The sequence below is a fragment of the Chelonia mydas genome, chromosome 1, assembly GCF_015237465.2.
Source record: "Chelonia mydas isolate rCheMyd1 chromosome 1, rCheMyd1.pri.v2, whole genome shotgun sequence".
In the NCBI taxonomy this organism is placed as follows: domain Eukaryota; kingdom Metazoa; phylum Chordata; order Testudines; family Cheloniidae; genus Chelonia; species Chelonia mydas.
This window is the reverse complement of record NC_057849.1, coordinates 105,474,135-105,501,538: the sequence shown is the minus strand read 5'-3', so window position 1 is coordinate 105,501,538 and position 27,404 is coordinate 105,474,135. Positions and strand designations below refer to the sequence as shown.

General features: G+C 39.6%; 1 protein-coding gene across 4 annotated transcripts in view; it reads right to left on the bottom strand.

Moving 5' to 3' along the window:
• Positions 1 to 27,404, bottom strand: part of MYO16 (myosin XVI) — a 579,449-nt gene that overhangs the window by 172,124 nt on the left and 379,921 nt on the right. For all 4 annotated transcript variants that reach the window (XM_037896729.2, XM_037896722.2, XM_043535412.1 and 1 more), the window contains exons 17-20: positions 8,573 to 8,684; positions 1,881 to 1,998; positions 994 to 1,065; positions 255 to 396 (exon numbers count right to left, since the gene is read on the bottom strand). In XM_037896729.2, coding sequence (XP_037752657.1) covers positions 255 to 396; positions 994 to 1,065; positions 1,881 to 1,998; positions 8,573 to 8,684 — 444 coding nt within the window. The remainder of the gene's footprint in view (positions 1 to 254; positions 397 to 993; positions 1,066 to 1,880; positions 1,999 to 8,572; positions 8,685 to 27,404) is intronic.

The following is a 27,404-nucleotide window of genomic DNA, read 5'->3' as shown; positions in this document are numbered from 1 at the left end:
AATAATAACCTCTCTCTTTGGTCTGTAAATTCATTTGCATACAAGCACACAATGTACATTTTTTCATCAAGCAGTGACGGAATTGGAACACTCCATGAATGATCAGGAACATCACTTAGCATAACTGGAATGCTATCATGAAATGCTTTAATGATGGCTACATTGCCCATGTATCTTTTGTACGTTAGATTTTTTTAAATAGGGCATCAGCATGTAAGATTACCAATGGGATTAGTTAGCACCTGAGCTCCTACCTGCTGGTCTCATATTGATTCTGGAGGTAGTAGTTGATTGTGTTCACTAAAAAACTAAATAAACGAGTATACAGTGACTTTGCCAAAAGATCTCGGTAAAATTCTGCAATCTCTATAGTGTGTCTCCTCGTGATCATGTCTCCTAAGAAAGTAAACACAAAAAGGAGAAGAAAACATTATTATAAAGTGTATAAAATACTTTAAAAATACTTGTTCTCATAATAATCTCTCTGTCTAGCCTCTTCACTTGTCCCATTTCCAGTGCCCCTGTTGTGTTCTAATTATGCAGAAAGACCTAGTGAGTCAAATAACAAAAGGCTCCCACTAACATACTTGGAAGATTCTCAGGTCAGGAGTGAACAAAGACAAAAAATAATTCGTGTGACATACAGGCTCCTTTCTTGTTGCAGATGACTTATCTGCATGGAATTTCTTAAGGACACTCCTGCTGACACTGGTTTTTAGCACTAGGACCTGGTCTGTGACCTTGCTGCAAGGTTCACCACAGTTCAGGTCTATCAGCATCAGCCTCTGATCTGTTACTGAGCTGCATGTTACAAAAGGTTGCTGTAATTCCAGGCACAGTTTGATCTCCACCAAGATATCCTTGAGAGAGTCTCTTTGCTGGTTCATAAAAAATGAGAAACAAACCATTAACTCTTTTAGCTCTGACAGACACCAGAAGGATCTAAAAGCTACCAAGTCTGATTTATTAGAATGTGGACTTGGAAGAAAGTACCTTTGAAATATTGGACATCAGTTGTTAAGGCTGAAGCAAGTTCATCTGGCGATACCTGCAACATTCCTGCGACTAAAAGGAAAGAGTTGTTTTGAAATGAGAGGAACATGTGTTCAATTACTGTATTTCAATATATAAATAGATTTTTTTATTTCAATACTATTTTTCGTAAACAGTGAAAAAACCTACACATTAATGCAGAGTGAGCTGTCATAGCAGTAATCAAAATTAATGAACATGTAAAATCGGCTTACTATAATCAGGACTTTGTAAAGTTTAATGTATCTGTATATTAAATTACAGCTTTTTTCTGTCATACAGATTACACAGAACTTTCCCTAGGGCTTGGCAGGATCTCTTTGGTATTAGAGTTAAGGTATGCTGCTTATTGGTAATCTATTCATAAGCCACTTAGAGGAGATTTGTAAGTGACCAACAGGGCAACTTCAAAGCTAGGGAAGCTTTTAAGGCAAGGATTTCTGAACGTAAGGAATTCTATTAAATGCAAATTGCTTAGATGTTGACATGCAGTAAAAGTGGATAGATAGATAGATAGATAGATAGATAGATAGATAGATAGATAGATAGATAGATATAAAAAAAAAGACCAAAGTACACTGTGCAGTTTCTTTTGGCAAATGGCACCATTGGGTATGACACTGAATTTGATAATTTGCCACAATAGCATTTTGCTTATTCCCATAAAAATCTGTAATTTATAAAGCATCAGAGTCAATAGGGTACTGTGTTTCCCCAGTAATTTATGAGTCTCCAGGATGCAGATCTCTGTTTGCCTGGAACAGTGTTTCCATCTATTGGTGAATCAGTGAAATCACCTTATTATAAGAGACAAAGTAGGCAATACTAGAAGGTCACGTTCTACTGACCTTGTTCTAGTAGCTGCAGGTCTGACACAAATGCTGTCTCAGCGTCTGTCAGAGCAGTAAACCGAATATCTCCAAGATGTAGAATTGCCGACAGAATTACAAACAGGTTCTCCACCTCCTGCACATTTTATACACAAATATAAAGAAAAGTTCGGCTGGGCATACAAATGAAAGAAGATGCTTTATACAGGAGTAGCATTTGTTCAACTAAAAACTATTCATTTATTATGTGAGGAGTTAGGGTTTAGAAATCATACCATGGCCAATACAGTATATAGAACAATAAGAATAGTCTAATGCTTTTACTTTTGCATTTATGTAAATCAAATTAACTAATGAGATAAGAAATTTATTTAGAATATCATGAAGAAATAATAAAATGTCTTTAATGGAAGTATTATTTCTGCAAGAAATAAGCATTTCTTGCCTATTGAGAATTCTAACAGTGATAAATTCTACATCTGTGAATAAGCACTTTTTTTTTCCTTTTAGCCAGTCACATCCACAATCAAATAGTCTAGCTTTAAATTATACCAGTTTTGAGGCAGTGAAAGCTATAGTTAAGTTTGATTGTTTGTTAAATCCATTATGATATTCTGTTTTCAGATGTTCATAACTTTGGAAAACAATCATCTCTTGATTGTAATTTTCCAGATATAGTTTCTGCGATTTTTGTAAAAATGTTTTTAAAATTAAGCAAATGATGGTCCAGGAAACTGGATTGGAAAAAAGAAAAAAACAACAGTTTCCCCATTATAAAAACATTCTTGTGAATCTTTAAAAAAACAAAAAACAAACAACAACAACAAAAAACAGCCCTATAGTCAAGGCCCTTTGTACTATTCAGCAGATTGGATTTAAATTATGTGGCTAAGAAACCTTATTTACTCGAGAGAGCTACATTGCATTACTTAGAAAGATTAACTGATCATGAACTTATTTGATAAATCTGAAATAATTATTGAATTAATTCTTAGAACCCAAACCTGCAAAGACTTACACACGTGCTTTCCTTCACACATAGTGAGTATCTTCAGGGCCAAAATATGCACTACAACATGTAAACATTTAACCAGAGCATCTTCTGCAGCAGAGACCAAATTAGCTTTGCAAACAATTGCCCAGAACTCTAAAATTTCTTGAAATTAACCCCACACAGCTTTCCAGATGTTTGGAGAAACAACAGCACTAGTAAAAGGTGCTTCTCCCTATTGCTGCTTTCTCTACCAGAATGACCCTGGAAAATGAACAAGGCTATAATTTGTATTCTTACCTCTTCCATGAATGATCTGACTAATTTCTTTATATTTAGTGAAACATAATGAGGCACCACAAGGTCTTTTAGAAGTTGGCAAATATCATTACTGCCATTTTTCAAATTGGATAAATAAGGCACAGAGAATCTACATGACTTGCTACAGGATACAAAAAAGAGTTTGCAGATGATCTAGAGTAAGGACACAGATCTCTTATGCAGCTGATCCAAGCCTTATATCCTAAACCAGGGATCGGCAACCTTTGGCATGCTGTCCGTCAGGAAAATCCGCTGGCAGGCTGGGATGGTTTGTTTACCTGTAGCGTCCGCAGGAGATATGCTACTATAAAAAACTAATAATGCTTTCTGATATAATTTGAAATCTACAGATGCAAAAATCATGATATCAGTGAAGAGGTTCATTAGCCTATTTTTCAGATGGGAAAACTACGACTCAGAAAGATTGACAAACACACAAGGACACTGGGAGACACTTTAAATCACGAGGATTTTGCGTGGCTCTGGAAATCAAGAGACTGGGTTCTAGTCCTGGGTCAGATACTTATTTGCAGTGTCCCTAGACAATAATGATTCCCCATCTTTAAAACAGGGATATTAATAAATATTAACCTGCATCGCAGGATGGTTGAGGATTAGAAATGTTTATATAGTTCTTCAAAAAGATAAAGCACTGTGTCAGTAACTCTTATCTGTTCCCTGCAGCTAGAAGGACCAGAGATCACTGTACATGGGTTTTTCCACACATATCAAAAGTGGTGTAGAGTTAAATTACGGGCCATGGCTGACTCTATACTAACCACCATATGACCTCCAGCATAAGAGGCATGTGTACAGTGCTGCTGTGCTTCACTGATCCCCAGCTGGCTGAATGGCTCCTTGAGGGCTACTGCAGCCAAGTGAAACTAAAGAAGCCTGAGGCTGCTCTAAATTATTCCAGAGACCAGTTCCTCAGCTGTTCCAAGTAGAGCTATGGTGCAACTGAGGATCTGGCTCTGAGGAAAACTCTGCTTCGGATAATAAGGTGCTCTCAAATTTCCTCTACTGCTCTTAAAAGTTTGTCTGTAACTGTGTATTTAGGGGCTGAAACTCCCCTCCTTAACCAAACAAAAGAGCTAATGAAACTCATCCACATTCTGGTTTGTTTCCAGTGCTGAAACACCGGTACTACTAGAAAGTAGCTGTGAGCTGACCCAGCACTTCGTGAATTAGTATGACAACCAGTATGCACAGAAAGCAGAGAAAGCATGCCACTTTACTTCATAATTTCTCTGTCCAATACAGCTACAAATATCGTCTCTGTAGAAGTAGCTGTTTGTTTGTTTTTTAAACTACACTGCTCAGACATTGGCACTGTGTTTTTTCTAGTGAGAATGGTAGGCAGGGAGAGTAAAAAAGGAGGGGAACTTAACTTCATATGTTAACGTGTGTTTTGTTTTTAATAGAATTTTCAGGATTTTAATTTGATAACCTGAACTTTTAGGATACAATGTTTAATTTTGGGGTTGAAAACAAAGTTGTACAATTTAAAATCTGCCAAGATGTTGAACTATAAAAAGCAGTTACAGTATTCTGCTTATTCCTGACAATTTCCCTACACATTTGCTATTCAGGATTCATATTACAAAAATGAATTCTACTGACAGATCCAGAGCAATCTGTGCAACATATTCTAGGATTGCACAATGGGCTAAATGCTGGGCCCACCGATGTTAGTGGAAATTTTGCTACTGATTTCTTTAAGACCAGGATTTGGCCAATCAAGAATAAAGAAAAGTTCAATTAATTGTACTCCAAATAAGCGCTAACTATTAGTAGCAACCACACAAATGCTCACAGAAATACTTTCTTCATATTGAAAGTCTGGGTAGGTGTCAAATTATAGCTGATAGTGGAACTGTAGTTGCTAACTTAACTAAGGAGTTGTAAGCAACGACATCATACTCCATCACCAAAAGAGCCTCAGTCTAGTTCCCAGTTAGGTAACAGCTTCACCATGGTTTCACCAGTTTATTTCTTTATCGTTGCTGACAACTGTTGGTCTCTTTTTGTTAGAAATGTTGCCTACCTGTGACTTCATATGACAATCCAGACTATTGTCACATTAGCTTTTTCTCAGCTTTTCCAGGATGATGTTAGGTACTGTGTATTTGTTTTTTATGTGTCTTCACTGGATTTTTATTATTTATTTGTACAGTGGTAATGCCTAGGGACTCCACTTCTTTGTGCTAGGCACTGTACACATGTGTAATATATAGAGAGTGTCACAGTCATCTGAGCATGCTTCTGATCTGAAAGGGGATTACATGGCATGCAAAAGTTTTCCCAAATCCAACCACCTATCACCCCTAGATTTCATTCTTCCCGTTTCTGTTTTCCTTCTTGACTGGTTTACATGGTTAAAGACAGACTTTGAGCTTCTCTCTCTTTAAGAGCATAAGAACGGTCATATTGGTTCAGACCAATGGCTCATCTAGCTCAGTATCCTGTCCTCTGACAGTGACCAGTGCCAGATGTGTCAAAGAGACTAAACAGAACAGGGAAATTATCAAGAGATCCATCCTCTGTCATCCAGTCCCATCTTATAGCAGTTGGAAGTTTAGGGACACCCAGAGCATGGGGTTGCATCCATGACCATCTTGGCTAATAGCCATCAATGGACCTATCTTCCATGAACTTATTGAATTCTTTTTCTTTAACCCAGTCATACTTTTGGCGTTCACATCTCCTACCAACAAGTTCCACACGTTCACTGTGCACTGTGTGAAGTACTTCCTTATATTTGTTTGAAACCTGCTGCCTATTAATTTCATAAGGTGACACCAAGTTCTTGTGTTATGTGAAGGGGTAGATAACTCTTCTCTTTCACTTTCTCCACACTAGTCATGATTTTATAGACCTCCATCATATCCCCCCTTAGTTGCCTCTTTTCTCAGCTGAACAATCCCAGTCTTTTTAATTTCTTTATGTACGGAAGCTGTTCTATGCCCTTAATCACTTCTCTGTACCTTTTCCAATTCCAATATATCTTTTCTGAGAAGAGAAGACCAGATTTACATGTAGTACTCAAGGTGTGAGCGTACCATGTATATATCTAGTGATATTAGGATATTTTCTGTCTTATCTATCTCTTTCCTAATGGTTCCTAACATTCTGTTAGCTTTTTGACTGCTGCTGCACACTGAGTGTTTGTTTTCAGAGCACTATCCATGACGACTCCATGATCTCTTTCTTGAGTGGTAACAGCTAATTTAGACCCCAACATTTTGCATGCTTAGTTGGGATTATATTTTCCAGTGTGCATTACTTTGCATTTATCAGTATTGACTTTCATCTGCCATTTTGCTGCCCAGCATCCTGTTTAATGAGATCCATTTGTAGCTCTTTTCAGTGTGCTTTGGATTTAGCCATTTTGGGTAATCTTGTATTGTCTGCAAATTTTGCCACCGAATTGTTCACCCCCTTTTCCAGATCATTTATGAATATGTTGAACAGCACTGGTCACAGTATAGATCCTTGGGGGGACCTGCTAATTATCTCCATTCTGAACGCTGCCAATTTTTCTTACCCTTTTTTTCCTATCTTTTAGCCAGTTACTGATCCATGAGAGGACCTTCCCTCTAACCCCATGACTGCTTGCTATGCTTAAAAGTCTTTGGTGAGGGACCTTGTCAAAGCCTTGATGAATGTCTAAAAACACTATATTGATTGTAGCACACTTGTCCTCATTTTTGTTGACATTCTCAAAAAATTGATAGACTGGTGAGGTACGATTTTCCTTTACAAAAGCCATGTTGAATTTTCCCCAATATATTGTGTTCATCTATGTGTCTGACAAGTCTGTTCTTTACTATAGTTTCAGTCAAATTGCCTGGTTTACCAGCCCATATTTGTCAGGATTGCCTCTGGAGCCTTTAAAAACAAAGGGATTACATTAGCTGCCCTTCAGTCATCTGGTACAGACGCTGATTTAAGCAAAAGGTTACAAACTGAATAAATGCCCAAATAAATTTGTTAGTCTCTAACCATAAGAACTCCTTGTTGAAACCGCAGTTAGCAGTTCTGCAATTTGAGTTCCTTCAGAACTCTTGGATGAATACTATCTGGTCCTGGTGACTTATTACTGTTTAAGTTATATATTTGTTCCAAAACTTCCTTTATTGACACCTCAATCTGGGACAGTTCCTCATATTTGTCACCTAAGAAGAATGGCTCAGGTGTGGGAGTCTCCCTCACATCCTCCGCAGTGAAGGCTGATGAAAAGAATTAATTTAGTTTCTCTGCAATGGCCTTGTCTTTTTTGAGTGCTCCTTTAAAACTCAGTCATCCAGTGGCCTCACTGATTGTTTGGCAGGCTTCCTGCTTCTGACGTACTTAAAAAAAATTGCTGCTGGTTTTTGTTTCTTAAGCTAGTTGTTCAAATTCTTTCTTGGCCTGACTTACATCTTCACATTTGATGTGCAGAGTTGATGCTCCTTTCTATTTTCCTCAGTAGGATTTGACTTCCAATTTTTAAAGGATGCCTTTTTGCCTCTACCCACCTCTTTTATTCTGCTATTTAGCTACCGTGGCTTTTTTTTTTCTTTTCATTGTGGGTATATGTTTAGTTTGAGCCTCTATTATGGTGTTTCTAAACAGTCCCTATGGAGTTTGCAGGCATTTCACCCTTGTGACAGTACCTTTTCATTTCGGTTTACCTGGGTTTCTCATTTTGTGTAGTTACCTTTTTTGAAGTTAAATGTTACTGGGTTGGGTTTCTTTGGCATTCCCCTCTCCTTTCCCCTCCCCCCCATCCTCCCAACAAGGATGTTTAAACGTAATTACATTATGGTTGCTATTACTGAGCAGTTCAGCTATACTCATCTCTTGGACCATATCTTTTGCTTCACTTAGGACTAAATGAAGAATTGCCTCTCCCCTTGTGGGTTCTAGGACTAGCTGCTCCTTGTTAATTGAAGTCAAATCTTTCATGTAACTTGCCTGTAATTTTGCGTGTCTAATTATTTATATGCCTTTTTCATACAGCATTTGGAATGTATACTTCATAAAATTAAAAGGGACAGGGATATAATCAGGAAGGGAAAGATTCCCAGAGTTTTTTATAATTTTTTGTCATATGGGATTTGATTGTTTCTTGCTATCTAGACATTATGTAATTTAATTGTTCACAGGATTATAACTTACAGCTGTTCTGTGAATCTTTAAGAATGAAAAATGTTTATATTGTTGGTGCAGTATCTAATTAAAAGTGATTACAATCATTTCCCTGGAGTGAACTATTGCTTTGTTTCATTGGCACAAAAAAGGGCCAGGCCTATATTTTTCTGGGGGGTCTGTCAATATGAGTTTCTTATGACCTGCTTTTAACTAGGTAAAAGAGTCATTCTAGGCATGAACTATATAGGCTTGCATAACTTACCAGGTTATTGAATCCAAAAGCAGTTAGGGCTTGTTTTAGGACAGCTAATTTCTCTCTGTTGAGAGTGTTCACTGTTACTGATGTCTCCTCCAGTACAGTCTGGTTCAGATACCTGCATGGGGGAGGGAGGGAGGGGGAAACATATAGCCTTTATGAGGTTGGCACGCAATCAAGCTTCTGTGGTTAAAAGCCATCTTTTGCCTTCCAACCGAATGGATGTCATACACAAACACCTGTACATAATGTTCTTAAGTGTTTACAGGAGACTCAGTGAATCGTTCTCTCACCTCTCTGAGGGAAAGGCGTTTGTGACAGAATGTGTTTATGTTCTACAATTCCCTAGGCACTTGCTTAACTACCCATTATTACATGCAGCTATTAGCTCACAAGTTTTCCTTGTGACATTTGTGTGTATTTCGCTAGAACTTGCAAGGTGCATTTCTGCCATTCCTGAGGAGTCAAGTAAGACTGCTTAATTTTCATGTGGCTTGATGGTTTTCCCCCCCTCATTTGTTCTCTTCAAATATTCAGTAGGGTTGATTTTTATCTGTAGCCAAGCAGAGCTCAGGCACAGTGAAAAAGAGAGGTTGACAAGGAGCTGATTGTGGCTCCCCAATTCTCAGATACCCACAGACAGCCCCAATGCAAGTTGAAGATAAAGGGGATAGCTTTAATGTATGCCACTGAGATCTTCTGCCGGTGGAGAATGGACTCTGCCCTCCTCCTCCCCTCCCTTGACACACTCCTGCTTACCTAGAGTGCCCTCCCTACTTCCCCTTTTGCCAGCTTCTGGAATTCCTGGCTCTGCCAGCCTTTTTTGCTGCCAGAGACTCCCCTACAAAGGGATAATTCTCCAGTATAACTCTCTGTCTGCTTTAAGTTCACTTTGTGCCGTTTGGAGGACTAGAGAATTCAATTCTTATCAGTCTGATCCCAAGTTCACTGAATGTCTAGGGACTGAGCACTTAAATTAAATGGGAGATGTAGTAAGACTGCGTAATTTTCTTGTGGCCTGATGTTTCCACTCCTCAGGGTAGTGTCTGATCCTTAGAGCTGCTGAGTACACACTTAAATAGTAAATGTGTTAAATGTACTGAGTCATAAGCTCCCACTATAATATACCATATGCACTGAAAGGAAGTGTTAATGAATTACAAATATCTCTGCAATGTGTTACACACACACACACACACACACACTCCTCTACCTACCTTCTGGTGTAAAAGCAGACAATAGAAAACAAAAAGAGCCAACATACAGTACAAGACAAGCTATGCCACATAACAACTGAAATATAGTACAATATATTAACACAAAGAATAGCAAGCTAATAAATGTTCTTAGGAGTAACATATCGTGGCCTTCCTGCAACATGCATAGCAATACACCTAATAGCATCTCACTGCAAAATGAAAGGGAGAGAGAGAGAATGGGTGTTTGCATTTTCACATTGAGCTGTCCCATGTCCATAACAAACAGACCTGGTGGTGGTTTGAGCTCTGACAATTCCTGATCACATTCCTATTCCAGCTGGGATGGATAGGTCTCATCATGGACTCCCCATTTAGTCATCAGACTACTACCAAGGTCTGGTCTACACTTCAGTTAGGTCAACACAAGGCAGTTTATGTCCACCTGACTATGGAAGTATCTATACTTAAATTTTGCTCCTGCTCATGCAACTGCCCTGCTACGTCAACTTAATAACTCCACCGCCATGAGAGGCATGGAGTCAAGGTCGCAGTAGTTAGGTCAACACAGTTGATCCGCTGCTTATGTCAACTATTATGGCTTTCAGGAGTCGTCCCACAATGCCCCCACATAGATAGTACAATCAACACAAGTGCTCCTGGTGAGGACGTGCAACGCTGACACAAGGAGCAAAGTGTTGACACGCACAAGCGATGTAATTACTGCGGTGGCTGTATGCCGACATAAGTTAGGTCGACTTAATTCTGTAGTACAGACATGCCCTTTGAGAGCTCTCACAAGAATCGTGCTTTGCATGAGTACACAGCTTTTACAGTTAGGTGTAAGAATTCTTTGTGCTTCTCTAATCAATCTCACTGGGGGTTATGACAGACAATGAAAAGACTTATGAGAAAGCATGATGTGGTGAAATATACGGATGTAATAGCAATGCAGATTTACCCAATATCTGGGGTTCCCAAACTTGGTTCGCGGCCCTGGTTCCCGCAGCTCCCATTGGCTGGGAATGGTGAACTGCAGCCACCGGGAGCTGCGAGTGGCCGTACCTGCAGACACTCAGGTAGACAAAGCTTTTCATAGCCTGCCAGGGGCTTACCCTGAACAAGCCACAAACCAAGTTTGGGAACCCTTGCCCTAAATGGAAATTGGGATAACTTGTTTCAATGGGTGGCCGAGAAACATGAATGGAAGAAAAATGTGTATGGAGGCACAGTATTTCCCACCGACAGGATAGATCCACCAGTAGATCTTTCTAATGTATAACAGACCTTACACCACTAGGACTGGATTCTGTGAAGTACTGACTTAACACCTCCTGAGGTACTCAGCATCTTAAAGAACTGGGTCCTTAGAGCCAGATTTTCAAAAGGGATCACCACCCAGCAGTCCTCATTGAGAATTTATTACATATCTTTCTGCATGGTTGGCACCTTATTTTCTCTCTTTTGCAGAATGGTATCATATGCCTTTACACATTCAGGCAATATGGTTAATCAGCTCTTTTTAATGTTTTTGAAGAGTTAATGTATGAGCTTTCACACAAATACTTTAATTAAAATTGCCAACTCAGGGTCCAGTCTTGGAAGGGGCTGAGTTTTCTCAATCTTCATTGACTTGTGCTCAGTATCTCCCATGATCACACATTTTCCTGAGAGTTAATCAGATGTTGAGTACCCTATGAGTGAGATTTTCCAAAGTGCAGTTTTGGCCAAACTCTGCTCACACTGACTCCAAAGATAAAAATCGTATTGACTTCAATAAGAACAAGGTTAGGCCAATGGCGAGTGCTTTTCAAAATGACACCCTAGGTACCTACTGGGACCTGCCAGCCTGGAGAGACTGCCACTCTCCCACTAAGGTTCTGACACAGTTGTGATCAGAACAGGCACTTGATAAGGAGCCCTCTACATTTAAAAAGGGGGGCAGCTGCAGGCAGTACATTTTCTGAGATGTGCTGATCTCTGGAATTTACTCCTCTACTTCTTTGGCCTAAAATAGCCAATTTACTGACTTTTAGAACATGATGCAAGACCCATCCATTTCCCAAGATATATAAGGAGGATTGAAAGGTGAGAATTGCTGGGAAGGAATGGATTTTTAGTTTAAAAAAATCACAAAGCTGTAGTCACTATTTTTAAGTGTCAGACAGTATTTTAAAATTGTGTTAAGACTTACAGCCCTGGGTGGACATTATATAAATCCAAACAGCAGAGAGATCCTGCTATGTTTACTTGCCAAAATAGTCACAAATCACATTTTGTATTCTTCAACCTGCCCCAGCTGAGAAACAGTGACAACTGGAAAAGATATTCTTCTGGTTATAAAAATACTCGCCCCCCCCCCACCCCTGCTAAAGATGGATTCAGGATGCAAATGTCTTGAGACACTTTGCAGATCACTTCTACCACATAACTAGACTTAGGACCCAATTCATCACTATGATACTCCAATTATAAGCTGGTGTATCTTCAGTGAAAACAACACAGTTACAACTGGTGTAAAACTGAGTAAAGTGGTAATGAATCAAACCCTTAGTGTTAATGTCATACCTCACACTACAGATACATAATTATTTCATAAAATGTTAACATTTTTGAATATTTACAATCATTCTCATTTATAGAAAACTTTTTTTTTTTGACATTTCAGTGACGGGGATGGAATTACATTGCTGCTGATAAAGAGGACTCTTTGCAACTATAAATGAATAAAAATTTCCACTACAGGCTGCCATATAGCATTCAGATATTAGCCTTACTTGCCTTTTTGTTACTATAAACTACACTCTGTCATAGCTCTCATACATTTATTTAAAACCTTCACTAATACTAGAGTGTTTATGTGTTCCAACAACAGTTTCCTTTGAATGTAATAGGTCATATTAAGCTTAGGAAATAAGTAGATATTTTTTCAGTAAGTAAATATTAGGCCAGATCCTCAGCTGGTGTACAGGCATAGCTTCTTTGAAGTCAATGGGGATATATCAATTTACGCCAGCTGAGGATCTCGCTCATAAATTTGAATACGAAGAATAAAGATTTTCTATCCATAGTACCTTTCATCTAAAGATCTCAAAAGGCTTTACAAACATTAAAGCGTCATAATCCACTAGAGACAAGTATTATCACCACTTTAAACTTGAGGAACAAGAGGCAAGGAGAGGTGAATTGATTTGCCCAAGGTCGCACAGTGAGTCAGCAATAGTGCTGGAGACAGAATGCCGAAGTGAATCATTGCCCTGTGCTCTAACCACTGGGCAATTCCTCCCTCACCGCTGTCAGTTTTAGTTCATTTTTTTCACGGGGGAGAGGACGGTCTCTCCTGTGGATACAATTTCAGCTTGCAAAATTTGTGCTGACAGCTCACTGCAGGCAGAAATTGAAGTACTTTTGTCTTCAAATACCTGACTGCGATATCCTTGAAAAACCTTATTGAATTAAGTTTCAGTATCTTTGGAGTACATTGTAGTAGGTGCAAAAGTTATGTATTATCATGGGCTCAGATTGTATGCAACCTCTCTAGAGGGGAGATGTAATATGAATCCTGGGTAGTGTTATGAACTTCAAAGACTATATTGAACTACGTGCCAGACAAGAATGGACTTTTGGGACAAATGGTGTCAAGTGGTTTCCCTGAGAAATCTTTAGGGGGAGGTGAATACAAATTCCCCACCTCTGGTTATGCAAAAACCCCAACCTTTTCAAGTTACGACCTGCGGAAAGAGCCACTGTCTGCTGATTACCTGTTCCCAGAGTCTCAAGACCAAAAGTCCAAGGTGTATAAATGAAAGCCTAAATTATTCATGGGGGGAGGGCAGGATGTTACTTCTGAGCTAAGACTGTTCTGAACTGGTAACCACAAAAATACCCTTTGTGGGGTTTGAAGGACTGACTCCTATCAGAGCCCTTGCTGGAGTTGGTAAGCTTAAAAGTATCTGTGTAGGTTCTTTTGTGTTTTTAATGTTTTTTCTGTAATATTTTCACCTTAAAAATAAGTGTGCTTGCTTAGAAAGAGCACTGTGATATTGAGCACAATTACAACTGTTCATAAGCCTTCAAAGAAGAAGCAAAGTGCAAACGCTGGGAATAGTACATTGTAGGCAGGGAACCTCACAGCCTGGAAAAACCCCAGTCAAGAGGGATTTCAGAGTAGCAGCCGTGTTAGTCTGTATCCGTAAAAAGAAAAAGAGTACTTGTGGCACCTTAGAGACTAACAAATTTATTAGAGCATTTTCATGAAGTTGATAGATTTCCACTCCATATGGCTAAATTCAGTGCCTTGCATAATGACAGGTTTCAGAGTAGCAGCCGTGTTAGTCTGTCTCCGTAAAAAGAAAAAGAGGACTTGTGGCACTTTAGAGACTAATAAATTTATTAGAGCATTAATAATTTGTTAGTCTCTAAGGTGCCACAAGTACTCTTTTTCTTTTTAGTCAAGAGGGAGAGAGACATGGGTCTCTGCCCAAGAGAGGTGACAGCTGAAAAATGGAGAGCCTAAAGTGGATGATCCTGCTCTGAACTGCAACACTGTCGAAACCTCATATTTGGCATCAGATTGAGTTTTCAAAATTCAGTGGTAAAGCCTACTTTTGAGTTCAGATTCCTACCTGGAATGGCTCTCAGGAAATGTGGAGATGTGGCCCTCATGAATACCTAGATAGATAAAAATTCAGTGTGACCCTTGTGACTCCTGACCTATTAGCTGAGAAATTCCTTCTTATTATTGTTACTGAAAATCTTTGAAAGGTTGAGGGGGAAGGAGGGGGGGTGAATAACACTGAGAATACTACTCAGATACAGCACTTGCACTGGAGTTTCCTTGTAACGTTTGATGTATGCAGGCTACATTTAGGAAATTTTTAACGTCTTGCATACGTGGAATTATTTAACATAGTTTCATTGCATATCTATGTGTGTGTTTACAGAACAGGTCTCAGACTGGCCAAACACACTGTGGTAGATTTAGAAATTCTTAAACTGAACTCTTTTGGCTGATGGTGGCTGCTCAGACAAGTGATATTCACATCCAGTCTGTGCAGTTCTAATAATTAACTACTTTCCACTGAATGTCTGACCATCTGTTTAAATGCTATCATGTCAACATTTGCCCTGGACTAGTGTAACCAGAGAGATTATCAGCACACAGAAAAGTTTTAAATTAAGAACATGTGATCAACTGTTTATTTCAAAAAGAAGAAATTAGCTGATCCACAAAATGGGGTTTGTTTAAGAAGATAAACTGATCAATAATTGTACTACAGCACAGACACTGAGTAAAATATGGCGCTGCTTTAGACTAAAACAATTGCCTGAAAACTGAAAAGACTTATACATGTAGTTTTATCTTTCTAATCTTTCTTCTAATACAATGGGTCTACTCTGTAACAATTTCAAACCTATTTCTACGCTCCCAAAATAACAGGTAGAATGAGCTATTCACATTATTTCAGAAATATTCCATGCTGTTACTTTTAGGCATACTTTTATCATAATATAGTTTTCCACATTTTATTTGAGAGAACTGGATTTCTGGGTTCAAATTTTCATATATAGATGCAACAAGAGATCACATAAATATATGCAAACATCTGTTATGTCTTTAAAGCTTGCACTTACAGATAAATCGAAATGCATGCATAAGCTGATAATTTAGTTATTATTAATACCTATATTGCAGTATAGGTGCTTTCCAAATACAGAGAAGACACATAGACAAGTGCCAGTTTATCTGCACAAATATGGATTTTTGTGACACACCCACTGCATGCATTTGAATACTTGCACCAAATACTCCAAAAGAGTAGGGGACACATTACTGGTTAATTCCCTTTAAGGTAACACTTTAAGAAAAGAGATGTATTACAATCTTATAAGTTGAAAATGCAAATATCAAGGAGTAGAAACTAAGACCTTTTTTACACTACAAAGTTAACTCAACTTAAGTTACATTGATGATCATATGCCGCTTTAATTACGTTGGTTGTATACGCCCACACAATGCTCCTTGTGTCAGTGGAGCACGTCCACCAGTGCTTTTGTATCAACAGAGAGAGCATTGCATTGTGGGTAGCTATCCTATGGTGCAGCTTGCCACCTTCTGCTGCTGGAAGATCTGAGAATGGATTGCAGTGCATCATGGGGATGTGCTCACTATCCTGTGATGCAGATATTGCCGTCCCATCATTCCATGGGCTTCCAACTTCATTTCCTGCCATCTTTGAACAACCCCTGTAAACTGTGCACCTGCCATCTCTGCCTGATATCATGGATCCTGAGCTGCTGCCAGTCAGGTGATGAGCATTATGAACACAACGTGGCTGGTCCTGCAATATTTCAGGAGTTGGGAAACAGAAAGTGAATCTGTAGTACCTGCCCTGCTCTATGTAATGGAAAGAAACATTCAAGATTGCTGCTGGCATTCAAGCAGCATCTTCACATGGTGGACCATCGATACTGAGCTCAGAGTCAGGAAACAGGCACCGAGTGGTGGGATCGCATCGTGATCCATATATGGGATGATGAGCAGTGGCTGCAGAACTTTTGGATGCGCAAAGTCACCTTCCTGGAACTGTGGGCAGAACTTGCCCCTGCCCTGAAAGCTGAATGAGAGCTGCCTTCATAGTGGAAAAACAAATGGTGATCATTGTGTGGCAAATCCAGACTGCCCACCAGTCAGTCACGAATCAGTTTGAAGCTCTAAAATGTACTGGGGGGCGCTGGTTACGGTGATGCAAGTGTCCAGGGCCATTAATCACCTCCTGCTATGAAGGACTGTGACTCTGGGTAATGGGCAGGAAATAATTGATGGCTTTGCAGCAATGGGATTCCCTAACTGTGGTGGGGCAATAGATGGAATGCATATCCCAGTTTTGGCCCCAACCTATCTTGCAACAGGGTACATCAATTGAAAGGGCTACTTCTCCCTAGTCTCGCAGGTGCTGGTGGATCACCAGGGCCTTTTCACTGACATCAATGCGGGTTGGTTAGGGAAAATTCATGAAGCATGCATCATTAGAAACAGTGGACTGTATAGAAAGCTGAATGCTGGGACTTTCTTTCCAGACCAGAAGATTCCAGTGGGGATGTGGAAATCCCCATAGTGATCCTGGGATACCCAGACCAGCCCTTACTCCCAGGGCTCATGAAGCCTTACACTGGGAACCTAGACAGCAGCAAGGATCACTCCATCAACAGACTTAACAGTTGCAGAATGACATGTTGACTGTATCTTTGGCAGCTTAAAAGCCTGCTGGCACTGCCTTTTTGGCAGGTAGGACCTCAATGAGGAAAATATTCTGATGGCCATAGCAGCCTGCTGTGCTCTGCATAACATTTGTGAAGTGAAGGGCAAAAGTTTCCCGGGGGTGGAGTGCTCAGGTGTATAGGCTGGCTGCTGATTTTGAGCAGCCAGACACATGGGCAATTAGAGGGGCTCATATTAGGGAGGTTTGGAAGGAGCATTTTGACAACGAGTCCCAGTAATGTATCTTTATGTGATACATTAGGCCAGGCAATGTTTATTTGCTGCCTTGAATGACCCCTGTAATGCTTGCTTCCTGAGCTTTAATTATAGTGAGCAAATGTTCCTGCCTATAGCCACTGTGTTCAAATTTTAGCAGCAACTACTGTGTGCATGACACAAATGAAGACTCATTTTGTTTCAAAGACAACACTTTCATTAAAGGATAAAACACGTTTGGGGGAGGGGTTGCAAACAGGGGGCATGGCAATTAGGAACAGTCTCTCGGTTAAGGCTCTTACAGCTGTGTGTAACTTCTGCTTTCATCTTGAAACCAGTCTCTAAGTGTGGAGTGAAAGGGGAACAGGCAAGGAATGTCTTGGGGGAGTTTGGCGAGGGCATGGAATGGCATTCTATATTGACTGCAGGAGGAGTCATGCACGGATGTGCTCTGACTGCAGTGTTATGAGGGACATAAGCATCTCCGTCTGGCCCTCCAGTACCTTTATTATCCACTCCTGTGCATCTATCATCCATTCCTGCCTTGTCTCCTTTCCAGGCTATACAGCCTTAGTTTTTCATTAACTTTCTCCCCCCACGCTCTTGCTTTGCTATCTGCTGTATCTGTTGATTGCAGCACTTCTTGAAACATATCCTCCTTACTCCTCCTGGTTTGCCTCCTTATTTGATGGAGGCTGTCCATTGGTGTGTAGGAGTTGGTCCTCAAGGGCACATCTGCATAAGCCAATCAAATAATGAACAGAAAGAGTATTGTGAGTGCACTCAAAGTTCGTGAATAGCAGAAGTCACGTACACCTCTGTCTCACTGTCCCTTGGCTACCACACATGTCAGCGAGAGTCCCAAATATGGTGAGTTCGGCAGGAGGATGGGGAAGTGAGGGTTGGGAAGGGGAAATGGGCAAGAAGGGACAAAGGGTCTGAGTGGCTTGTGAAGAAGGTCACTACACACACCTAGGGAGAGTATTCTGAATATTGGTACCCTTTTCCACAGGATCAGGTACTCGAACCCGATATCTGACTCCTCAGAGTAACCTAGGATGGAAGGGTGCATCTCCTGCATGCATGTGGCTTCAGACAGGGTCCATGTGCTGCTTGCCTGTATGCTGCTTTGGTTTTCCGCAGAAATAAAAAGTTTCCTACAGCAGGGGGAGAAACAAGGCAGCTTTGCTAAGGAACCTTTGGCAGAGGATTGCTGAATACCTATAGGAAAGCTTCCTAGAGATCTCTGTGGAGGAGTCCCAGGAAATCCCGTCATACGTTAACAAACTTTCCTTTCAGGCTCCCACTGCGTAGCTGCATAGGTTCTGTTCTTAATTTCTATCCCTTATCCCTCCTCTACCATATAATAAAGTAAATGAGACCTTAATCTCCTATCACTGTGCAGTATCAAAGCAAAATGTGTGCCTAACAAAGCTTGCCTCTCCTGTTTCATCTGCATGCCTGAGCCAGAGTGCTGGGACTGGCTAGACTCCTCCGGGGTCAAAAATAGGTCCCGGCTTGCCATACCACCAGATGACCGCATTGCATAGCCCACATCCACTTCCAACTCCACTTCCTTATCCACCACTTCGTCCTCAGGGTTGACTCTGTTGCCTCCAGTCCCCTCAAAGTATCCATAGGCTCTTGGTGGTGGTGGTGGGGGTTGCCACTGAGGATGGGGTGCAGCTCCTCTTAGAAGCAGCACGCTTTTGGTGCTGCACCAGAGTGATGGGTGGCCTCCCTTGCCTTCTGGAACGCCTGCCTCAGATCCTGGATCTTAGCACGACACTGCTGCATGTCGCTTCTCCTGCATGCCATGAGCAATCTGCCTGTAGATATCAAAGTTGCTACGGCTGGAGCAAAGCGACGACTGCACAACCTATTCTCCCCACAGACCCAGCAGCTCCAACAGATCTGGTGTACTCCATGCGGGAGGGCATCTGTTGCAGAAAGCTGGCATGGTCAGCTGGGAAGATGTTGTGTGAACAGTCCACGCCAAGCAAACAGAAAGAAGAATTTCACAAATTCCCAGGCCTTTAAATGGAGGGAGAGGCACATGTCTGTGTACCAGCAGGACTGCAGACTTCAACCTGCTGACAGAGTGGTCATGTTGGGCATTGCTGGAGGCCAATTAGGGCGACCTGCTGGAGGCCAATTATGGCAACATAAGCAAGTGCAGTATCTACAAATATGTTGCATCACTCTATGTCGCAAAAAGCTCTATGCCTCTTGTCAAGTTAGTTTTATTTTGTTGGTGTAGCAGGGGAGTTACATCAGTGGGAGGAGCATTTCAGTGTGTACACCTCCACTGTTTTATCAACAAACACTGACTTTTCTCAACAAAACTGTGTAGTGTAGACAAGGCTTAAGGACAAAAAATTTGACTAGGCATGAGAGGCGTGTCCAGATCAAGTTTAGGCAAGAATTTGGGTACAAGACTGAAATATGATTTAGGATTGGGATCATATTTAGTGGTGCCAGTAATGTGCGGTCTCAGTCTCATCATTCTTCAGCTCCAAATGGCAGAAATCTCATGAGAGCAAATGATCTCATATTTCTGCCACCTTGAACTGTAAGCTTTCAAGAGAGCTTCATCATGAAATTTCACCTGTTTGTGAACTAGAATCAGAAAGTAAGCCCCTTCTATTTTGGATTTAACCAAAACTAAAACTGGAAGAGCTGGTCCAGAGCCAGGGATTTGAATTTGAAATAACTGCTGTTCTGATCTCTACCTCCATGTCACACTCACCTGAGACGACCCGATTCAAAGGGCTGGCTAATGGTATAAAGGGACCTTAGTAGGAGCTGAGGATTTTGTCCAGATATCTGTCTCGCAATATTGCAGAAAATTAAGAAAATATGATATTTAGCATTCCTACCAGCAAACAACTCTATTAGAACACCACAAGGAGATGATTCTCCAGGGTAACTGTCTGAACCAAAACGTGGGGCCTTTAGAAGAGATTTTTCCCCCTAGCCAAACACCTATCCTTTCTGTCAGTGAACAGGATGTGGAGTGGTCATTCCTAGTGGTCAGAGCAGGAGTCAGGAATTGAAGCCAAGGGTTAGAGCTGGAGTCTGAGGCCAGATATCAGAACCGAGGGTCAGAGCTGGTGCAGGAGCTACCACAGCTATGGGAAAATGCTTTAAGCACCATTGAACTGCTGCTGCTGCTGTTGCACTTAGGAGCCAGTCTGCTGATTCTTCCAGCCAACCAGGCAGTGTAGCCAATCAGGCAGCCTACTACAGGTGAGCTGCATGATTAGGCTACTTGGAGATTGGCGCTGTTGTAGGTCTTGTTCCGGAGACTTTCCTTATAGAGGCTGGCAGGTGTTACAATCAGAATTTTTGAGAAAACTTGCTGGGTGATGGAAAGACTGAAGGTAACTGTACTGAAAACATTGGCTGTTGGTCTTGAAGCTTCAGTATTTCTGATTAGATGCTGCAATAAATGCTGAACAGGAAGATTACACAGCCGTTGGTATAGACTAAAGAGATTCTTTCCTGAATTTCTTGTACTCAAAAAAACAGTTTAGCCATTTGACATCTCAAACTGCTGTGATGCTTCTTGAACATATGAGGACTAAAAACAGGAAAAATGCCTTCATCCAGCTGATATGAAGTGACAAGAAGAATAACTTTAGAATAGTAAGAAGACTATTTTGGAGGTATTGAATGCACTTGTGTAGGCCAGTTTATTTGGATGGGAAGAGTCAGAGGGTTATTTTAGGTGAGTGTTTCTTGAAGGAAGTGAGGTAACTTTGACACAGTAACCATTTTTAAATTATTGAACCCATCTCTCAGATATGTTTTCCCAATCTGAGAAAATGATTATTTCTGCCTCCCAAAGGAATTGGAGTGGTGACTGAGGGAAACCAGGATTTTGATTTGTTGGGTCATGAACTTCTTCCTGTCCCTTTGGTATTCTTGAGCTACAAGAAAGAGATGTTTATGGTTGTTATGATCTTCTGAGGAAGCTTTGAATGTTTTGGGTGGAAGTGGATTGAGTTTAAGAATCTGTCTTGTTTATGCCTGAGGGGAGGAGAGACTCTTAACAGAGTAATAATCTTAAATTGGTGCATCAAGGCCATTGCAAAGTCTGTCCAAATAGTAGGGTCAGAACTGTTAGTTTGTACTGGATCTTGATTGTTCTCTGGGCAAAAAAAGAGAGTATTTCAGGTCACTACTTCACCTGCCAACCCAGAGATTTAGGAAAAACCTTGAAAATGTTAAAGGTGATGTCATCTAGAAAGGCATTAGCTAAAACAGCACAATCTGATTCTTCTTATGGGAGGATACAGCCTTCCTACCTTGAATCTGGGAAGCAAATTTTTGCTAATGAGCTCCAAAATAGCCCATGTCTCTTTAGAAAGCTTAGATAACATATTAGACAGCTGTCATGGAAGGTTTATCATCAGAGACTTTACAAACACCTTTGATTCTTTCCTTTGACAAGAAACAACTCTTTCATTTTTATGGGAGTCAAGTTAAAAAGCTTTTAAGATAGCGGGTGGAACAGCATCCTCAGTAAAATCTATGACTTTCCTCAGTTCGATTAAGTGGCTCATGTTTTCTTCATTGAACTCCTCAATCTAACTCCAAAAGACAGAGGTGAAGATGGACCCTTCTCCCTTAGAAACCTCAAGGGAGATATGCTTGGATATCTTTTTACTGAAAAGGTCTGCCAGCCTTCCTGGCATAAGGGTGGAGAACTTAATGAATAAGAGATCTATTAATTTTATGTTGTTTAGATCTCCATAGCTGGGCTGAGTGTGCTAAGATGGGGGATGGGGGAGTAGTTGGTAAAGGCAATGCTATTTTTCTCTATTTTTTTCTGTCATTTCCTGAAGAAGAAAAAAAGGTTGTCTGATGATTGTCAGCATCTGCTACTCACTGAGGCAAAGTGTAAACTGGTTCCTGTGGGGAGTTATGACTCCTTGTGGTGAGAGCCTATTCTGTCTTCTGGTTCATCTGCCTCCTTTCAATTATGTGTGGAAATCCATTGGGGTATGGATTGCCAGAGCTCCCTGTGGAAATGGGACAATATTGGTTTTTGATCTATTACTCAGACAAAGTCCAATTTTTGCTAACAAATGGCCAAAAATGGTAGGCAGGGGAATTTTATCCGCAGACAGTGAAGGTACAAATAGTTGAAAGTAAACAAATAAAATAAATTTGATGCTGTCTCTTAATCATGTAATGAAAAATAGGGTTTTTAAAATCATAATTTTCCAAATCTAAGTCTTTCTAAAATGTCCTGTCAAAATCTTGACTGTAAATTTCTAAAACCTTGTGTACAACAAAATTAAATGTGACAGATAAAGGTAATCATGTTTTTTCAATAATTCAAAATAGCCGTAAAAGCTGGGATCCCTATTTTCTTTTTGTACAAGGTAGAAAATTTCACTTGTTTTTCTACATATCATCTGTGACCACATGCAAATCTCTGACACACAATAATTTTCCAAAGACAGTTTACACTACCCTGTCACAGAAATTCACAGGACAGGATGAAGTAATGTTTTGTTGTTTTTTCAGAAGATCTTCATTGACCTTGATAAGAACTCCTGAGAACCTGTCCCAACACACAGAGGTACCCAAATTCTTTGAAATTCTGCTAACAGACAGTAAATAAGAGAATTGATTCATTGCTTGTTTAGCATGACCTAGTTTATGAGTCTCTCGGCTTTTTAGGCCAAAGGTAGGAAAGTGCACCTGCAGTTCACCTAATAAAAAAAAATCTTGTTTTATCCTAGAGAAGAGCATATATCTTTGATTAAATGGGTTCAGATTAGCCTAAATAAATCCCTTCATGCACATGTGGACTTGAAAGGGGTTTTATTACAACTTGATCTTAATTAAAATGGGTCAGTAACAAGCATATCCTACCTATGCTAGTTTCCATGAAATGTTGCAGCTAGTTGCATTGATTGCTCTAAAAACAAATACAATGTGTGTGTAATAACAGAATACATGATTTCAGGTCACCAGGACAATGAAACAGATCTAGTAAAGATTATTTTTCATGACCTATTTCTACAGTGTGAACTAGTACTGTGTGTTCATTCCACATGTGAATCAGGCTCTGATTCAACAAAACATTTAAGCATGTGCTTAACTTTAAGCCCCTGCTTAAATCTCATGGATTTCAATGGGCAATTAAAATCCATGGGACTTAAGCAGGGGCTTAAAGTTAAGCATGCTTGGTGCTTATGTGGGTAAAATGGGAAGTCTCACATGTCTGTGATGCCAATATACAACTTTTGTTCATCTACATATTATGCATGACAGGAGACACTAAGATTTCCTTTGACTCAGTATTGAGAGAGAAGAAAGCATATCTTGTAGTTAAAAGGGTAACAGGGAGTAAGAAGACCTTGTTCTATTCCCAACACTGCCACGGATTTCCAAGGCGATCTTGAGCAAATTATCTAACCTCACTTTCTTCATCTATTAAAAATAAGAATACTTTTGCTACCTACCTTATAGAGGTGTTGTTAGTCTCCATTAATTAATATTCATAAGTTGCTTTGAAATCTCCAAGAAAAACCTATACTATGTAAGTGCAACGTATAATTAAATAAGCAGACACCCTCTCTGGGGCAAGAAAAATGTGTGTTGTGGATCTCATTTGACTTTATTTCCTATTAAATACAGTGGTTACCAACAAAAAATTCAATATTATTCCACAATTAGCACCTTTAATTTCTATTCAAAGTGAAGAGAAAAATGGAATATCTCATTATGTGGCAACTCATGGCAAATTGTAAAATTTTTAATACTTACCACTATACAAACAGTATGCTAAGAGGACGGCAAGCAGTTTCAGGCAGATACAATAGTCTTATCTCCTGTCCTAAACAGCTGGCTAATATTGCTGAATGCCATGAGGCTGTTGCTATGTCTCTCTCTGGCCACATTTTAGCTGCGAGTGAAGTTATTCCCATATATATTTTACTAAATCCTGAAGACCTTCATGGGGGAAAAATGAGCTGACTTTGATGACTGACTTTGGTGCAGTTTTGCCTGAGTAAAGACAAACAACTTCATGGTTTCACACACATTTTGTTAAGTGTTTTCAAATATACTAGGATAAAAGGTACTGTGTAAGTGTATGATATATCTAAAAAAAAACAACCTACCAATCCACGCCACATTCACGAAGTCACAGGATAACAGATTACAAACAGTTTTTTTTTTCTTTAGATCTATCATGTGAACAGGAGGGGACAATGTACTCTGTTTTGTGGGGAAAAGCTGCCCTGCACTTAGTACTGTTTGATATGTAAACAGAAACGAGATAAGGACAAAACAAAACAGTTGACATCAATAACGCCGACAACAGTTGCAGAACATGATAATGGACAGCTTCTGGCTTTTTTCTTGCGGGGAAGGGGGAATATTTTTACTGTCTCTTCCTTTGTTGTCATCTTTCCAACCTAACGTATAAACAAGTCTTACATTCTCTGAACCAAGTTACCTTGTAGCACTGAGGTGAAATTACTACAAATTGTTCAGTGATGCAAACCTCTGCTAATGACTAGAATAATATGCTATTGCACAAAGCTGTCATTTTAAAATTAATATAACCCTGTCAATGTTAGCAAAAATTCAGGATAAAATTAATAAATTAAGCATCATGGAAAGCTTTTTGAATTTTGTGATGTCCATTTATGGCTCTTGCTTTCATTATTCTAAAATCAGCACATAAGAGGCTAAAACATCTGTTTGCAGTAAAGCAGGTTTAACACAGATAGCCAGTGCACTGTTCAGTCAATAAAGTTCTGCCTTGATATATTCACCAGGTAAAATCTCCAGTAAATCTTTAAAAGAAGTGTTCCATTACTGTGGATTTATGTTAACTCTACTGTAAGAGATTATTGATTAATGCTTAACTACAGCTGGACTCGTACTGTAACCAGATGCTATAGCCACATGTAAACTGAAGAAATTGGGTTTGATCTTTATTTTTGTACAAAATACCAAATGCCTAGGCTAAGATATTTTAGCCAAGCATACTAGTAGTTTAACAGATGCTATAGCTTCCTTTGAGAAGGGAGCCAGTTGTTGGATAGGTCTTTTCTATTTTTAATAACTATTATGTTCCTAAGAATATAGGCAGAAATCTTTTTTTTTCTATATATCAAGTTTTTGAATGGTGCTAACAATGCTTCCCAAAGAAAAGTAATGTTGTTTCAGAAGCAGACCACAGCATCATGAACTTCTTTTGAAGTTTCAGAGTAACAGCCGTGTTAGTCTGTATTCGTAAAAAGAAAAGGAGTACTTGTGGCACCTTAGAGACTAACCAGTTTATTTGAGCATGAGCTTTCGTGAGCTACAGCTCACTTCATCGGATGCATAGCAAGTACTTGTGGCACCTTAGAGACTAACCAGTTTATTTGAGCATGAGCTTTCGTGAGCTACAGCTCACTTCATCGGATGCATAGCATATGCTATGCATCCGATGAAGTGAGCTGTAGCTCACGAAAGCTCATGCTCAAATAAACTGGTTAGTCTCTAAGGTGCCACAAGTACTCCTTTTCTTCTTTTGAAGTGTGATTATATCTATGAAATAAAACACAAAATTATGTGCATTAGCGAGAGAGAGATCCTACAGGATTCTCTGTCAATTGTGTGTAACTCCTATTCATGTCCATGGAAGTTTTATAATCATTATATGAATGATATTATTACACCAAATCCTGCTTTTAGTGACTGAATTTTACACTTGAAAAAAATTACTCCAGATGTATATAACTGAAGCTTATATTAAATATATGCTTTCCATTGTGGCCCTACTGAAAAGCCTGATAGACACTAGGAAATATGCAATGAATGCTGCTCAGCAGGTGCAGAAAACAGGTTAGTGCCTGCAAGTGCAGACAGGACCAATCCATGTTCAGCATTGTTTCAGAAACCGGTTGAACTTTCTGCTTCAGCTTGGAGTCACTTTGTACTTTTTGTTTAGGTTTGTTCTTTTTCATTAGGTTACCTAGTAGACACAAATTAAGTTTATTAGGCTCTTCAGAGTTCACTTCTTATTTAATATTTAGGATAATGGTTCTAAGAGTCAAATCTAGTGTACCACATCTAAAAGTCAAAAAGTGAGTAGGATACGCTAGTCAGAACTTTCTTCAATGCACAATTATAAAAGTGGATTCTTTTTCTTTACTTTAAATCAATCCATGTACTATCTGATCATTGTACACATACTACACACACAAATAAGCAGATAATATAACAGACTTATTTAACAATCATTAGTAAATACATCAGTAAAAATAATGAATGCCGCATATGGCTCAAAAATTAACCTGTACGTGATATTTTTTCACTGTAATTAATTAAATAACTCACCAGTGCTGAATAGAACCGCCCCCGCCGCCTCCAACCAAAGCAAGGAGAATTCTTCTTAACACTGAAGATGATTTTTAACTTGTTTCATCCTTCCAAAACAATTACTTTTCATAGAAGAAGGATCTGTGACATTAAATCACCCCTTCTGCAGCACCCCACCCTTAAATAATTGTATATAAAGGGCAAAATACTATGATCAGTGAGCTATATTCTACCAGAAATAAACCATTCCAGGTTATGCATTGGAGCCTTGATTCAGGAAAGCATTTAAGAAGCATGTTCTTAAGTCCCATTGACTTTGAATGAGTTCCACCAGCATAAAGGGGAAAGGACTTTCCTGAATCAAAGCTTGGTAGTTTGTTGGTACTCTTCTCAAGTGGTGCACTGACAGCTGAACAAATAGACTACCAAAGGCATGCCCTGTTGCTTCTTACTGTTATAACTGATACTGTATTTACATACAGGGATTTGTATTTCGTGAACATTAGAAAATTGAGTCTGAGGTAATCGTAACTGAAATCCTCAAAGTACAAAATTTAACTTCAATAACTAACTTCAATAACTAAAAAAATCGGAGGGGATCACTACAGCTACACGGTGTGCTCTATAATTCTGTAGAGAGGCCAGGTTTGGCTCACACTGCATTGTCTTCTTGGGAAAAAAAAATGATACACAGAAGAAGAAAGATGAGGACAGAATAAATTATGCCTCATAGCAGCCCTTTTCCTTTTACTTATATGAATGGGAAGAAAAGAGAGAATATTATAATTACATGTTTACAAAATAGGCTCCACAATAAACTCCACAA